The sequence below is a fragment of the Antennarius striatus genome, chromosome 9 (genome assembly GCF_040054535.1).
Source record: "Antennarius striatus isolate MH-2024 chromosome 9, ASM4005453v1, whole genome shotgun sequence".
Taxonomy (NCBI): domain Eukaryota; kingdom Metazoa; phylum Chordata; class Actinopteri; order Lophiiformes; family Antennariidae; genus Antennarius; species Antennarius striatus.
The window spans coordinates 24,140,001-24,155,000 of NC_090784.1; the positions used below are offsets into that span (position 1 = coordinate 24,140,001).

The following is a 15,000-nucleotide window of genomic DNA, read 5'->3' on the forward strand; positions in this document are numbered from 1 at the left end:
GCCTGATGGATGCCTGATGGATACGTGATGGATGCCTGATGGACACGTGATGGATGCCTGATGGACACCTGATGGACACATAACGGACTTGTAACGGACACGTGATGGACACGTGAAGACAGACGCACTGCTTGAGACCTCTGCCAGCACCAAACCAACTCCTGGTCCTCGTCTGGTCGCCCCCCCCCCCACACACACACACACACACACACAAACACACACTTGGAGCTCAGTCGGAGGAGCAGCAGGAGAACCACAAACATCTTCACACGTTCTGATGAAGACGCTGATGATGAAGTCGCGGTGGATCACCGGCGGGTCGGGTCTTACCTTCACAGGTGGTGAAGCTCCACCGGAACAAAACCAGCACCAAGTTTAGCGTTCAGCTGTGAGCGCCACCCTGACGGAGCTTCATCCTCCTCCTCCTCCTCCGGTGGCGGCTGGAGAGCCTCTCCAGCCTCCGGCTGACTCCCTCAGTTTAATGACGGGGGAAGCCTCAACGCAGGAGGGGGGAGTGGGGGAGGGAGGAGCGGGCCGGAGGAGGAGTGGAGGAGCGGAAAAGAGAGTGGGCTGCAGTGCCCCCTGCTGGCCGAACACAGGAAGCACAGGAGAAGCAGGTCTTAGCTGCTCTGTCCATCCTGGAACCCTGGTGCTAGATAGATGGAAACATCCAGAACCCTGGAGCTAGTATGGGTCTGATCAGACCTCATGGAGAACATCTTGAGCTCCCTCTTGAACGCTGCACCTCTTCAAAATAAAAGTTCAAGGTGAAGACTTTGGAGTGCGTGGGGTTAACGCATTTACGAATTACCTCCGTCCGGTCGACCTGCAGAAATGACGTTCGCATTAACGGAACCTCAATTAGGACGTGACCTCAAGCCATCACTACCCACCCCACTGCCTGATGGGAAATCTGAGTGAGAACAGACAGAACATTACAGGAACAACAAGGTGTTCGTAGACATGATATTCATCTACACACACACACACACACACATCCTTGTCTTTATTGCGTTGTGAGGCTTCAAGAGCAGCCCGTCACTTGTGGGAACCAGACTTTCCTGTGTACCTACAGCTATTTTAAAAAAATCAGGATACATCCTGAACTGTTCTTAAACAGAAATTTCACTTCATACAAAAAAATTCTTAGACCTGACAAGGATCCTATTTGTGAGGACCATATGTGGGGCCATGTAAACACAATATCCAGTATAAGGAAACTAATCTGTATCCACAAGTTCATGTGAAAACCAGTCTTGATCTCTGGTCACATTGTCTCATGGAAAGCAAAAGATTCTTCTCAGTTCATGGCCAATAGCAGTACATTGCACTCATTAAATGTGCATCATAGTAAGCACCTCACGGGGTCCCCACAAATACCTCTTACCTGACATATGACAGTGTGCTTGGCAGCAAATCAGCGTAAAGCTGGCCCAGATGATCGGAGTCCTCATGGTCTTCAGATTTGATCCCTCGACCCACGAACACAATTACTAACCTTTGGTTCATCCCACAGTGGCGTCCCGTCGGAACCGGAGAGAAACCAGGAACCCAACAGTCAATAAAAACACAGCAAACAGTTGACGGAGAATCTGTTTATTAAACAACAGGATGTGAACAGAACACCTGGAGGATGTTGGATCTCTTCCTTCATCAGATATTAGAACTGATAACGTTTGGCTTCGGCCTGAAGACACAACAAAAACAAAACCGTGGAACAGGAAAGTCTGATATGAGGCCCTAGACACACAGGTCACATGACTTGAACACGTTTGGTGAAGTCTCTTCATGGATTGATTATTGGGCGATCAGATTGATAATTGCAGCACAGAGCATGAAACTCACCATATAAAGGAAGGGAGTAAAGTCATCTGACCTCTGAGACTGATTACTCTAGGAGGGGCATGGTCAGTGTCTCCTGTCCTGGTGGACCGTCCCACTCCACCGAGTCACCGTGACCCAACTCCGGCGTCCTGTCGGTCTTCAAGGGAAGGTCGTTGAACTTCAGGAACAGACCGATGTCCACACAGAACACCACCGTTGTCAAGAGGCCGCAGACCTGGAGGAGGAGAGAACCATCAACCACATCCGACAACCACATCCGACAACCACATCCGACAGAAGAAAGAAGAGAAGGAAGGAGAAAGGGACAAAGAAAGAAAAGAGGAAGGAACGGAGAGAAGATGTGAGGAGAGAACATCTCTCACCGCAACACCTATCCCAATCATCTCTTCGTGGTAGTCTATGAAGAAGACGGTGGAGGCGATGAGGAACAGCAGGGCCATGGAGGTGGTGTGGCACAGGTCCTGAGAAAGAGGAGGACAAACACAGTGGCTCCTTTAGCTTAGCCGTCCTGCTCCGAAGAGGAGACGGACACCGGTAAGTGTGGTGGACCTATGGTCCGCACAACACCTGAGCTAAAGCTAACGCCTAAGGGTCTCCTGTTGCCACTATCCTAACTCATACTCAAAAATCGAAAATCGAAGGATGGTCCTCATCTGGTCTCTTCCATAGAGACCAAATGGTCTCTACTTTGGAGCTACTTTGATAAGTTAAGGAGTGACTGATAAAAAGTTGGAAGAAAAGTTAAAACCGGTACTAGATGGCATGGAAGAAATGAAGGACAAAATTTAAAGAACGCGGAAGACATAGATGAAAAGAGACAAAAAGAATGGATGATTTGGAACAAATCATTCATATAAATGATGTGATCATCACTGGAATCAACATCAAGCTGAGGAATTAAACACATGCAGTGTCCAGAGGAGAGAGAACTGAACACAGCGCTGACACTGAGACTCTGGAGCAACAAGCGAGTTCTCAACTGAGGGATCTGGAGATAACTATAAATCAGACCAGATTGAGACATGTTACCCATCACCATCTGGAGGTAGGAGACCACCTCAGTGCTGATAAAATTCAACAAACATAAACACAAAATTGTTCTTCTGAAACAAGGCTTCAAACTGAAAGGAAAAAATGTCTACATTAATGAGAATTTCACTGTAAAGAATGGGCTGATGGACAACACCTGGACCAACACCTGGACCAACACCTGGACCAACACCTGGACCAACACCTGGACCAACACCAGGACCAACACCTGGACCAACACCTGGACCAACACCTGGACCAACACCTGGACCAACACCTGGACCAACACCTGGACCAACACCAGGTCCAACACCAGGTCCAACACCTGGACCAACACCTGGACCAGCACCTGCAGGATCTTCATCAGAACAAAGGGGCTTTCTCCAGACCAGATGAGAACAACGGTGACCAGGAGAGCAGAGGAGTTGGTGAAATACGATCAGTAAAGGTGGACAATAGTTACTACAGCAGAGATCAATACAACACAATCACTTCATAGAGGGAGCCTCTGCCTGTCTGCTGAGGGACGTGGAGATGATCGTTATATTCCTGTGGAGGTCACCTTCCTGTCTGACACCTGTGATGTTAACATGGTTCTGCTCTGGGTCATATCTGGGACGAGGCTAATATCTGGAAGTGGATCAGAGGATGAACTGGTTGAAGACATTTAGAGTCTGATTGGTGACGACGTGATGAGAGAGAGGTGTGTTGGTTCTGGGGGGGTTTCACAAACTTAATGTCTTCTACCCATCAGCCCTTTATTATGGGATGTTGTTGTTGATGTTGTAAATGTGATGAAGGTGTGAAGTCTGTCATGTTAACATGTCCGAAAAATACATAAATAAATAAAGCTAACGGTCCACGCAACAACTATGTTTAACTAATATTAGCTGGTCTCACCTGGTTAAACCCTGTAGCTAATGTTAGCACGTCTCACCTGGTCAAAGCATGTAGTTAATATTAGCTTATCGCCACACACATCCCTGTTTATATGTGTGTGTGTGTGTGTGTGTGTGTAACGACCCTCACCAGATAGGAACAGAAGACGGCGTCTGCCTGGGTATGGAGTTTGGTGGAGAGGAAGATGAGGAGCACTAGCGAGGCCAAGAAGGCAAAGGTGCTGATCAGCAGGTAAAGGAAGACGGTGCCCATGCAGATGTAGCAATTGCCAATGACCACCAAGAGACAGACGTCCAAGGACAGCAGCTAGAGAGACAGAGCAGCCCATTGGTTGCTTTGGTCACATGACTTCACTGACAACAATCCATCAACAGGTTAAAAATGTGTCATCAACAAGAATTGATCAATGAGTGAATAAAATGTTTCCTGAATCGGGTTCAGTTGGAGTAAACAGCGTTTAATTGTCTACTTCCTGCTTGGTTGTCCACTTCCTGTTTGGTTGGTCAGCTTCCTGTTTGTGGTTTGGTGATGAAATGAAGTTCATTTCCTCTCCTGAAGCAATCCACCAGCAGAGCTGGAGGATGAAGGACACCTCATCTTCAGCTCCGCCCACATCCGCCGACAGCAGAGGGTCAGCAACTTTCACTTCCTGTCCACAGCTTCCCCTCACACCATCCGGCCGCTGAGCGCCATCCACCACAGAAAATAGTCCCCAGCCCCGCCTCCATCTTCAGTTTAGCACAACTACCTTTAGCAGGTTTGCATTAGCAATAAAGTTATATGATCCACAATGACACTGTAGCTAACGTTAGCACATTCCCCCTAAGGCAACAGCAGGTCATACACTGTAGCTAACGTTAGCACGTCCCCCTGAGGAATCATCTGGTCACACAGTGTAGCTAGCGTTAGCATTTCCCCCATTACGAAACTGCTTCTGGTGTTTGAGGCGTCTGAACATGAAGTTCTGCTTCCACCTGGATGAGTCTGAGAAATATCGGGGGTCTTTGAACTCACCACTTCACACACTTTCACCGCGAAGCGGAGTGAGTCCAGCGTGTGTGACGGGACGGTGAACCAGGAGGACTCTGGGTTGGGCGCGGTGGTCTGGGAGTAAACTTCATTCAGGGCCATGATGGAGCTGAACAGAGAAACAACATATCTGTCAGGAAAGAAGACGAGAGTCAAACCGTCCAGGTGTCTGACTCCGCCCTCTTTCCCAGCCACTCAAGCCATTTCACTTTCTGGTTCTTTCTGAGTTTTACCTCAGTTTAGTCTTTAAAAAAATACTTTAGAGGCAAACATGTCAAACAATTTCAAGGTTTGTACACCCAGGAACCGGATTAGATAGAAAGACAAGGGAGAAGACCAGTGTGAGTAAGACCATAGATCAAAGCTGCTGCTTTGATCTATGCAAGTATGTCAGAGCACTAGCTATGATCTTTGACCTATACAAGTCAGGGGAAAAAATTTGATACAGGGGTGTCACGGGATGTTGCATTCTCTGACTGCCTTGTTTTCTTAGCAAACAGTAGTTTTTTACACAAAGTGGGAGTTGCCCAGTGTGCTTCGCCTTGAAACGACTTTTACTCCGGTTTGTAAATTTACCTGGAAATAAACCCGTCAGAATCATCAAGGAGGAGTTCCACGGGAGCGCAGGTGAATGATGATGACTAATCTGAAATTGCATTCTCTTAATGATATTGTGCGGCAACCTCAAACTTGTATTAGTAACTTTAATTTCTTTTAGGATGTCCTAATGTCAGTGGGTACATAGATGGACCCGCATTCCCGTCAAGGCTTCTCAAATAATGAAGCTGATGATGTGAACAGGAAGTCCATTCACAGCATAAATGTAAAGCAACACGTATATTGACTGTTTCAACATGTTAAAGACTGTATCACAGATAAATAACATCTATCCAGATCATATGTGATGCTACTGACTACATTTCTGATGTGGAGGCAAAGTGTTCTGGGTTGGTTCCTGACTCACGGATGTATGATGAGTCTTGAGCAACAGACTGTAACGTAGTGAGTAGTCAGTAGGTGTGTTAGGAGGCTTAAAGACTTGAAATAACTGACTAGTCTCCATCCATCCACTCTAATATATCCACTCTACATCACAGGAGACTTCAACGTCTTTGGGCTTTGATTTTTTTTTTGTCTGGAGGGCCGGGGTTACCCATGGTAACCGAGGCTGCTGACCCCTGACACTGAACCACTGCTGAAAGCCCGTTTGCAGTGCATCGCCTCAGGATGATTCATGAGAGTGTTTGTAGTATAATCGTGTTGTGATCCTAATGCCTCGCAATTCTTACTGGCTAGATGTCAGCTCTTCATTCCAGTATTATATAATATCGGTATACGCAATGCTACAAATATTACATCCCGCTTCAAAGCAGTGACATAATTGTGTTTGTGTGTTCATCCGTTTGTCCGTCCGTTAATAAGTCCACCAAGTATCTTCACAACCGTTGCAGATAGAAAGATGGAACAAAAAGCACATGACTCAGGCAGCAAAGGGGATGAAGATGAGACGATGACTTTGATCTTGAGAAAACCAGGTCAAGGTCAAATCTTCACTTTTGTACACTCAGGAACCGGATAAGATAGGAGACGAGGGAGAAGGGCAGTGTGAGTAAGACCATAGATCAAAGCTAGTACTTTGATCAATAACAGTTGGTCAGAGCATTAGCTTTGATCTTTGACCTATGCAAGTAAGTCAGGGTAAAATTTTGAATTCAGGGGTGTCGCGGGATGTTGCAGTCTCTGACTGCATTGGTTCTTGTTAGAGTTGTGTCGCACCTGCTACTCTGCAGGTCAACTTACCCTGGGTTGCTAAAACTAACCCTGAGCAGCAGGTTCACACGGTGAAACAGTCCAGGTTCACGCAGTGAAACAGTCCAGGTTCACGCAGTGAAACAGTCCAGGTTCACGCAGTGAAACAGTCCAGGTTCACGCAGTGAAACAGTCCAGGTTCACGCAGTGTAAGAGTCCAGGTTCACGCAGTGAAACAGTCCAGGTTCACGCAGTGAAACAGTCCAGGTTCACGCAGTGAGATAGTCTTTAATTTTCTTAAAGCATCGTTTTACAATCAGACTGTGATCGGTTTTGATTTGTAATGTCTGGACTGTCTAGAGAGGAATTATATGACGGGACAGAACTGTCAGCAAATGAGTGGGATACTGGCCCACCGCCCCCCATCAGGAACAGCTGCCATGGTCCCCACAAATACCTCTAACCTGACACCCGAGCGTGTGCTTAGCAGCATCGTTCAGGGTATACGGACCTGCTGCCCCTTTCATGTCCAAACAGTTTGACATTTCATACAACAGGTGAGCCTTCAATTAACAAGTGGTACCTTGTTTGGAGAGGGTGGGGCGTCCAGTGGGTCCTCCTCTGTGGCTCTGGTACGCTCTGCCTCTGAGGTTCCAGCCAGTTTCCTTTCCATAGTCTGAGGAACAGCAATGTTTTAATCACCACAAAGTTTATTTTGAGTAAAACATAATATGTGCAGTATGAAAATATAGAATACAAGAAGTTTCTGAGTCCAAGGACCTTTTTAAAAAAAAAAAAAAGTATATACTATTATGATCCCCTAAGGGAAATTAAGACAGCACACTCTCGTATTCAGTAAAAAAGCTGAATGCCTTTAAACATGCATCATATTAACTACCTCATGGGGTCCCCACAAATACCCCTTACCTGATATGTCACGGTGTGCTTGAGAGAGCCTGTAGCGGGTCAGATGGATCCACCAAGGATCAGGAGATTCTTGAAGAACAGGTCTTCATCTGTGAGGAAGAGGATCTGAAGTCACTAGAAGGTCCAAGAAGACCTCAGATCCACTGAGACCCGGTTCCAGAAGGGGTTCTGGATCAGAGGCATCATCTGAAAGTAACCAGGAATCAGATCCCTTGGGAACCAGAAGCTGGATCTGGATCAGGTTGACGGGTCCATCCGAGGATGAAGTAGAACCACCTGAAGGTCCGTATTGATCTCTGATTGGTGATTAACAGCTGATCAATCGTATTTTTTACAGATGATCAGGGTCCTCGTCTGAAGGACCAGACGTGGTGGTCTTCAGATCCGATCCCTTGACCCATGAACACAATTACTCACCTTTGCTTTGTCCCACAGTGGAGCAGGAACCCAACAGCCAATAAAAACACAGCAAACAGTTGATGGAAAATCTGTTTATTAAACAACAGGATGTGAACGGAACACCTGGAGGACGGGTCTGAGGGGTGGGTGTGAGGGGCGGGTCTTAAGAACGGGTCTGAGAGGTGGGTCTTAAGGACGGGTCTGAGAGGCGTGTCTTAAGGACGGGTCTGAGGGATGGGTCTGAGGGGCGGGACAGAGGACAGGTTGGCTTAGCTAACAAAGGCTTGGTGAAAGTTGCATTTCAATGACCCCCTTTGACACCCACCAGTACCCCCAACCATTGTCAAGGAGCCAGACGGGTCCCAACTTTAGTCAATAGTAAATGAAGAGCACTGACCACACCTCACAGGGTTAATAAGCCAAGACCGGGGGGGCCGTGGCTCAGTGGTATCACGGTTTGATTCCTGCTCCCGCCGAGTCATTTGTCGTTGTGTCCTTGGGCAAGACACTCTACCCTCCTTGCCCCCAGTGGGGCACTCGCTGGTGTGTGACTGTGTGTGATTGTTCCGGTGTTGGTCGAAGGGGCCGTAGGGCAGATTGGCAGCCACGCCTCCGTCAGTCTGCCCCAGGGCAGCTGTGGCTACACACGTAGTTACCACCAGCAGGTATGAATGAGGAGCGGATGAATAATGGATCCGATGGAAAGAGTCTTTGAGGGTCCAGAAAAGGTTGTAGAACTCTAATCCATCATTATTATTATTACAAGACCAACCACCACCAGAACTAAAGAAGCCTTCAAGTCTTCAAGAAACTGTGGATTAGGTGTGAAACTGGAACAAAGGAACAGAGAACCGGAATGAGGGAACAGATGCAGAAATATGGAATTTAAACCCTGAACGAGGGAACGAAGACCCGGAGCTAGGGAACGGAGACCCGGAATGAGGGAACAGACCCGGAACGAGGGAACAGACCCGGAATGAGGGAACAGACCCCATTAGATCCACATTCAGATGTTGGATCTCTTCCTTCATCAGACATTAGAACTGATAACGTTTGGCTTCAGCCTGAAGACACAACAAAAACACAACCGTGGAACAGGAAAGTCTGATATGAGGCGCTGGACAGACACACTGATTGGTCCACAGGTCACATGACTTGAACACGTTTGGTGAAGTCTCTTCGTGGATTGATTACTGGGTGATCAGATTGATAATTGCAGCACAGAGCATGAAGCTCCACCTCCTGTGACCATATAAAGGAAGGGAGTAAAGTCACCTGACCTCTCAGACTGATTACGCTTGGAGGGGTGTGGTCAGTTTTTCCTTTTCTGGTGGACCGCCCCCTTCCACCGGGTCACCGTGACCCAACTTGGGCGTCCCGTCAGTCTTCCAGGGAAGACCGTTGAACTTTAGGAACAGACCAACGTCCACAATGAACGCCACCGTCGCCAAGAAGCCGAAGGCCTGGAGGAGGAGAGGACCATCAACCACATCCGACAACCACATCCGACAACCACATCCGACAGAAGAAGGGAAGAGAAAGGGACAAAGAACGAGGAAAGAAGAAGGAACGGAGAGAAGGAGTGAGAAGAGGAGAGAACGTCTCACCACCGCGGTCTTCTCGATGGTTGAGTTGCCGTTCTGTACGGAGTAGACGGTGGAGGCGATGAAGAGCAACAGGATGGCAAGGGCGGTGTAGCACAGGTCCTGAGGAAGAGGAGGACAAACACAGCGGCTACTTTAGCTTAGCACAAAGACTGCAAGTTGAGGGAAACACCCAGCTTCATGTTGTGTGGTCATACTGCCGCTGGCCTGCAGGGGGCAGACGCCCCAACAGGCGGCGTTCCTTCACCATTTCATCGAGTTTGATGCGTATTGCCGTGGCAACACATGCTTGTGTGTGTGTGTGTGTGTGTGTGTGTGTGTGTGTGTGTGTGTGATGTTGCAGGGGGTCCTCACCACACGGGGCCAGCAGACCCCGCCCACCCGGGTCTGGAGGGTGGTGGCGAGGATGACGAGGAGCGCTAGCGTGAAGATGAAGGTGGTGCAGCTGACGAACTCGAACAGGTAGAGGGCGCTGCAGCGGGAGCAGGCCTGGACCAACTCCTCCAGGACGAAGGCCACCAGGGACAGCAGCTGGAGAGACAGAGCAGCCCATTGGTCGCCTCTGGTCACATGACTTCACTGACAACAATCCATCAACAGCTTAAAAGTTGTCGTCAACAATGAGTGAATAAAATCCTGAGTTCTTATGTCAGAGTGGAACGATCTACATCCAGCTCTGACATCATCACCAGTCGTCCAATCAGCATCCATGTGGTCATTGATACATTTTAACATAAAATGAGTCAACCATTTAGAGGTCAAGCGCGTCCTATTGGTCTCTGTGAGTCACATGATCTGTTCAGAGGATCGACTGATCCGTGACACCACAGCATCGTTTGGTTGTCCACTTCCTGTTTGGTTGGTCAGCTTCCTGTTTGTGGTTTGGTGACTAAATGAAGTTCATTTCCTCTCCTGAAGCAATCCACCAGCAGAGCTGGAGGATGAAGGACACCTCATCTTCAGCTCCGCCCACATCCGCTAATGGCAGAGGGTCAGCAACTTTCACTTCCTGTCCACAGCTTCCCTCACGCCATCCGACCGCCACGTGCCATCCACCACAGAAAATAGTCCCCAGCCCCGCCTCCATCTTCAGTCCAGTAAAACTACCATTAGCAAGTTAGCATTAGCAATAAAGTTAAATGATCCAAAACGACACTGAAGGTAACGTTAGCATTTCCCCCCCTGAGGAATCACCTGGTCACACAGTGTAGCTAGCGTTAGCATTTCCCCCATTAGGAAACTGCTTCTGGTGTTTGAGGCGTCTGAACATGAAGTTCTGCTTCCACCTGGATCAGTCTGAGAAATATCGGGGGTCTTTGAACTCACCACTTCACACACTTTCACCACGAAGCGGACCGAGCCCAGAGTGTGTGACGGGACGGTGAACCAGGAGGACTCTGGGTTGGGCGCGGTGGTCTGGGAGTAAACTTCATTCAGGGCCATGATGGAGCTGAACAGAGAAACAACATATCTGTCAGGAAAGAACAGATATTACTACGTATGTCTTCTTACTTTTCTCATGTTTTTCATGATGTAACTTAATTTTTCTGCGGTACTCGTGGAACTACTTTCTCAGCTGAACGCGACTCGTGGCTCACGGTGTGAACACGAGACGTCTGATCGAACTGAGACCGGCCGCTAAACATCGCAGCGGATTTGTGGAGAAAAACAGGGTTCGAAAATTGGAAAATAATGGAGACGACAAAACATGATTACAGACAGGAGGTCATTAAAGCTGTGGTTCCCGATAATCATCACAAGATCGCTGGCTAACACCACCAGGGAGCTAAGCTAACACAGTCTAATGAAACATGGGATGTTACTGGAGAGGTGAGACCAATGGACGCCGTCCCTACATTACCTGTGTCCACTAAGACTACGTCGCAGTGGACACTAAAAACTGTGCATACGTGTGTTTATAGATTCCTATTGTCTCATCTATTATCTATCTACTATGATTATTATTTAGCTCTTCATTCTGAAAGTGTCCTTATTTTGACATGCGTTGTTTTTTTTCTGGAGCAGTATAATTATGATGAAAACCAATTCCCCCATTGGGATCAATAAAGTATGTATCAATACAGCACTTTACTCATACTCATAAGCAACTGTAAATAAGTGTGTGCATGTGTGTGTGTGTGTGTGTGTGTGTGTGTGTGTGTGTGTGTGTGTGTGTGTGTCTCAAGGCTGGGAATGAGTGATAGATTTAACCCCTTGATTTCTGTCTGGATTATTTCACATGTCAGTTAACCCTTGACTGGTGACTCTGAATATCTATCAGGCTTCAAGTAAAGGCTGAGGCTGTTGGTTAATGAGCGGTGTCGTCGCTATGGATACATGAAAAAAACAGACAACAGTTCTGGTTTAGCAGCATCTTTAGGCTATCAATCAATAATACTAATCAATACCTCCACTAATCAACAACCACATCTCATAAATAGGTATTTTACCTTAACTTTCACATATTTATCAAAGTTATTCAGTAACGTTTGAATCTTCCTACCAGAACAAATGACAGGTGAACAGTCTGTTCATACATTGCATTAATAATGTTGAGGTCAGGGATGATAAATTTCTTACCCTTTTCAGACTTTAATTTAAACTAATCATATATATTATTCAGTAAATGATTGTAAAAAAAAATCATTTCTCCATGTGAGATTAACGAAGTGCATTTCTTCTTAATCAATCCATCAATTAATGGAGAAAACGATCAGGATGTGATGAGCTGGGGCGGAGCTCCAACAGTCAGGTGTGAAGTGGGGCGGGGCGACACCCCCCTAAAATAGCCACAATATTTCAGAGAATGTTGGTGATACCAAAACAATGTTTATGACAATACCACACATTTTTTTCTAAACTTACTAAACACCAGGAGTTTAAATAAACTAATCTCAACTTAAGGGGTCTTCTTCGCGTTGGTTCTCCGTGAGCATGCCTGACGCTTGTGACGTCATCAAATCAAAATACCGCAATATACTATAAGTTGTTCCGGCCCCGCCCATCGCGGGCAGCGCACCTGTACCGCAGACAGGTGCAGGTAAGGTCACGCTGATGATGGTTATGACGTCACACCCAGTCTGTGACGTTTGGAAACACGTTCTCTAAACTTTATTTAAACTGCAGGTTTAAACAGATGCGAGCTTCAGTCTCTACGGTTCGGAATCAGCGGCTGTGAAATTATTGAAAGGTGTTGGTGAAAATCTTTTATAATCCCTCCGAGACATTTCCGTTGTGTGACGTAATTTTAAATTTCCGTAAAAGTACAAATAAACGGGGAAAAAAACGATAACGAGATTTCTTCTGGCAGACAAACGTCCCCTCTTCTGACGGGAAGTCGGACGGCGGCGAAACAGGAAGTAGATTTTCCGGTAAAAACGCCACAAACACGCAGTTTGAATATTGTTCTCACCGTTCAGGTTTCCGTCCCTCAGACAAACGGCCGATGTCAAACTTCTTGTCTGCCTCGACTTCCTGTCAAACTTCCGTATTTACGACCTTCCGTCTTCCGGTTTTGTCCCGCGAGAAAAAAGCAGCTTCCGGCAGCAAACTTCAAATTAAAAGCATTTCAAAAACCGTTTGTTGACCAGAAAACTGGAGTAAAAATTTTCCATGTAGAGTGTGAAATCAAAACCTGTCCAAAAATAGATTTAATAGATTCAATAGTGCAAATTTCCTCCGGGATTAATAAAGAAAGTATGTACAGTATGTACAGAACGTATGTATGTATGTAGATTTAAAAGATTTAATGGACTTAAGTCAGTCTTCTCGTTTGCATGCGTTCTTGCATCTTTGACGCATATTTTTTGACCAGGACACACGATCGTCAGACAGCATGCGTCCCTGGAACGCAAGTTTTAAATGCATTTCCATCCAACAAAAATATTTACAGTATTTCCATTTCTCCACTTAAATTTCCGAACCCAGAAATCGCCATTATGTTTGGTTCTCATCACCAGACTCACCTGTGTGATTCACCTGTGTGACTCACCTGTGTGACTCACCTGTGTGACTCACCTGTGTGACTCACCTGTGTGATTCACCTGTGTGATTCACCTGTGTGACTCACCTGTGTGACTCACCTGTGTGATTCACCTGTGTGATTCACCTGTGTGACTCACCTGTGTGACTCACCTGTGTGACTCACCTGTGTGATTCACCTGTGTGACTCACCTGTGTGACTCACCTGTGTGACTCACCTGTGTGATTCACCTGTGTGATTCACCTGTTTGATTCACCTGTGTGACTCACCTGTGTGATTCACCTGTGTGATTCACCTGTGTGATTCTGATTAAAATCGACCAATCAGCAACAGGTGTGCTGGTTCTAAGCTGCAGTGACAGAGGAGTTAGTTCGACCCCCCAGAGAACAAGAAGAGTCCTGTTGGGTTTGTCTGTCTGTTAAAACGCTTTGGAACGTCTGCTGGTGGGATTAAGAGAGAGACTAATAAAGATTGGATTATTGATTGATTGATTGATTGATTGATTGATTGATTGATTGATTGATTGATTGGTTATCACCATGCCTCTGAAAAAGATGCAACAGTTGCGGAAAAAGCAAGTGACAATGAGTGTTTTCTTGAATAAAATACAATCAAAAGTTAATGAAGACAAAGAGACAGATATTACTACAGATATTACTACAGATATTACTACAGATATTACTACAGTTATTACTACAGATATTACTACAGATATTACTACAGATATTACTACAGTTATTACTACAGATATTACTACAGATATTACTACAGATATTACTACAGTTATTACTACAGATATTACTACAGATATTACTACAGATATTACTACAGATATTACTACAGATATCACTACAGGTATTACTACAGATATAACTACAGATATTACTACAGATATTACTACAGATATTACTACAGATATTACTACAGATATTACTACAGATATAACTACAGATATTACTACAGATATTACTACAGTTATTACTACAGATATTACTACAGATATTACTACAGATATTATTACAGTTATTACTACAGATATTACTACAGATATTATTAGTTATTACTACAGATATTACTACAGATATTATAACAGTCATTACTACAGATATTAGTTATTACTACAGATATTACTACAGATATTTCTACAGATATTACTACAGTTTTTACTACAGATAATACTACAGATATTACTACAGATATTACTACAGGTATTACTACAGATATTACTACAGATATTACTACAGGTATTACTAGATATTTCTACAGATATTACTGCAGTTATTACTACAGATATTATTACAGTTATTACTACAGTTATTACTACAGATATAACTAGCTATTACTACAGTTATTACTACAGATATTTCTACAGATATTACTAGTTATTACTACAGATATTACTACAGATGTTACTACAGATATAATTACAGATGTTACTACAGAAATTACTAGTTATTACTACAGATATTACTACAGATATTACTACAGATATTACTACAGATGTTACTACAGATATTACTACAGACGTTACATGTT

At 45.4% G+C, this 15,000-nt stretch overlaps 1 protein-coding gene across 4 annotated transcripts; it reads right to left on the reverse strand.

Annotated features, from left to right (window-relative positions):
- Positions 1-1,580: 1,580 nt before the first annotated feature.
- On the reverse strand, positions 1,581-12,994 carry cmtm6 (CKLF-like MARVEL transmembrane domain containing 6). 4 transcript variants are annotated; one of them, XM_068324310.1, is made up of 7 exons: positions 7,480-9,170; positions 7,136-7,228; positions 4,789-4,912; positions 3,904-4,080; positions 2,208-2,306; positions 1,846-2,059; positions 1,581-1,687 (listed from the first exon to the last, which is right to left on the reverse strand). In XM_068324310.1, exons 3-6 carry the CDS (start codon positions 4,903-4,905, stop codon positions 1,889-1,891), a joined length of 564 nt encoding a protein of 187 aa, XP_068180411.1. In that variant the 5' UTR covers positions 4,906-4,912; positions 7,136-7,228; positions 7,480-9,170; the 3' UTR covers positions 1,581-1,687; positions 1,846-1,888. The 4 variants fall into 4 exon arrangements, with proteins under 4 accessions (XP_068180411.1, XP_068180410.1, XP_068180407.1 ...); XM_068324309.1 differs by having other exon boundaries at positions 1,591-2,059; XM_068324306.1 differs by lacking the exons at positions 1,581-1,687; positions 1,846-2,059; positions 2,208-2,306; positions 3,904-4,080; positions 4,789-4,912 and adding exons at positions 9,486-9,584; positions 9,837-10,013; positions 10,809-10,932; positions 12,895-12,994 and having other exon boundaries at positions 7,132-7,228; positions 7,480-9,341.
- Positions 12,995-15,000: the final 2,006 nt, after the last annotated feature.

Excerpts from the sequence above, each read along its gene's own strand:
- cmtm6 (XM_068324310.1), bottom strand. The coding sequence starts at position 4,905 with ATGGCCCTGAATGAAGTTTACTCCCAGACCACCGCGCCCAACCCAGAG. Across the intron at positions 4,081-4,788 it reads CGGTGAAAGTGTGTGAAGTG|CTGCTGTCCTTGGACGTCTG; the intron begins GTGAGTTCAAAG and ends CTGTCTCTCTAG. Across the intron at positions 2,307-3,903 it reads CCGTCTTCTGTTCCTATCTG|GACCTGTGCCACACCACCTC; the intron begins GTGAGGGTCGTT and ends CCTCTTTCTCAG.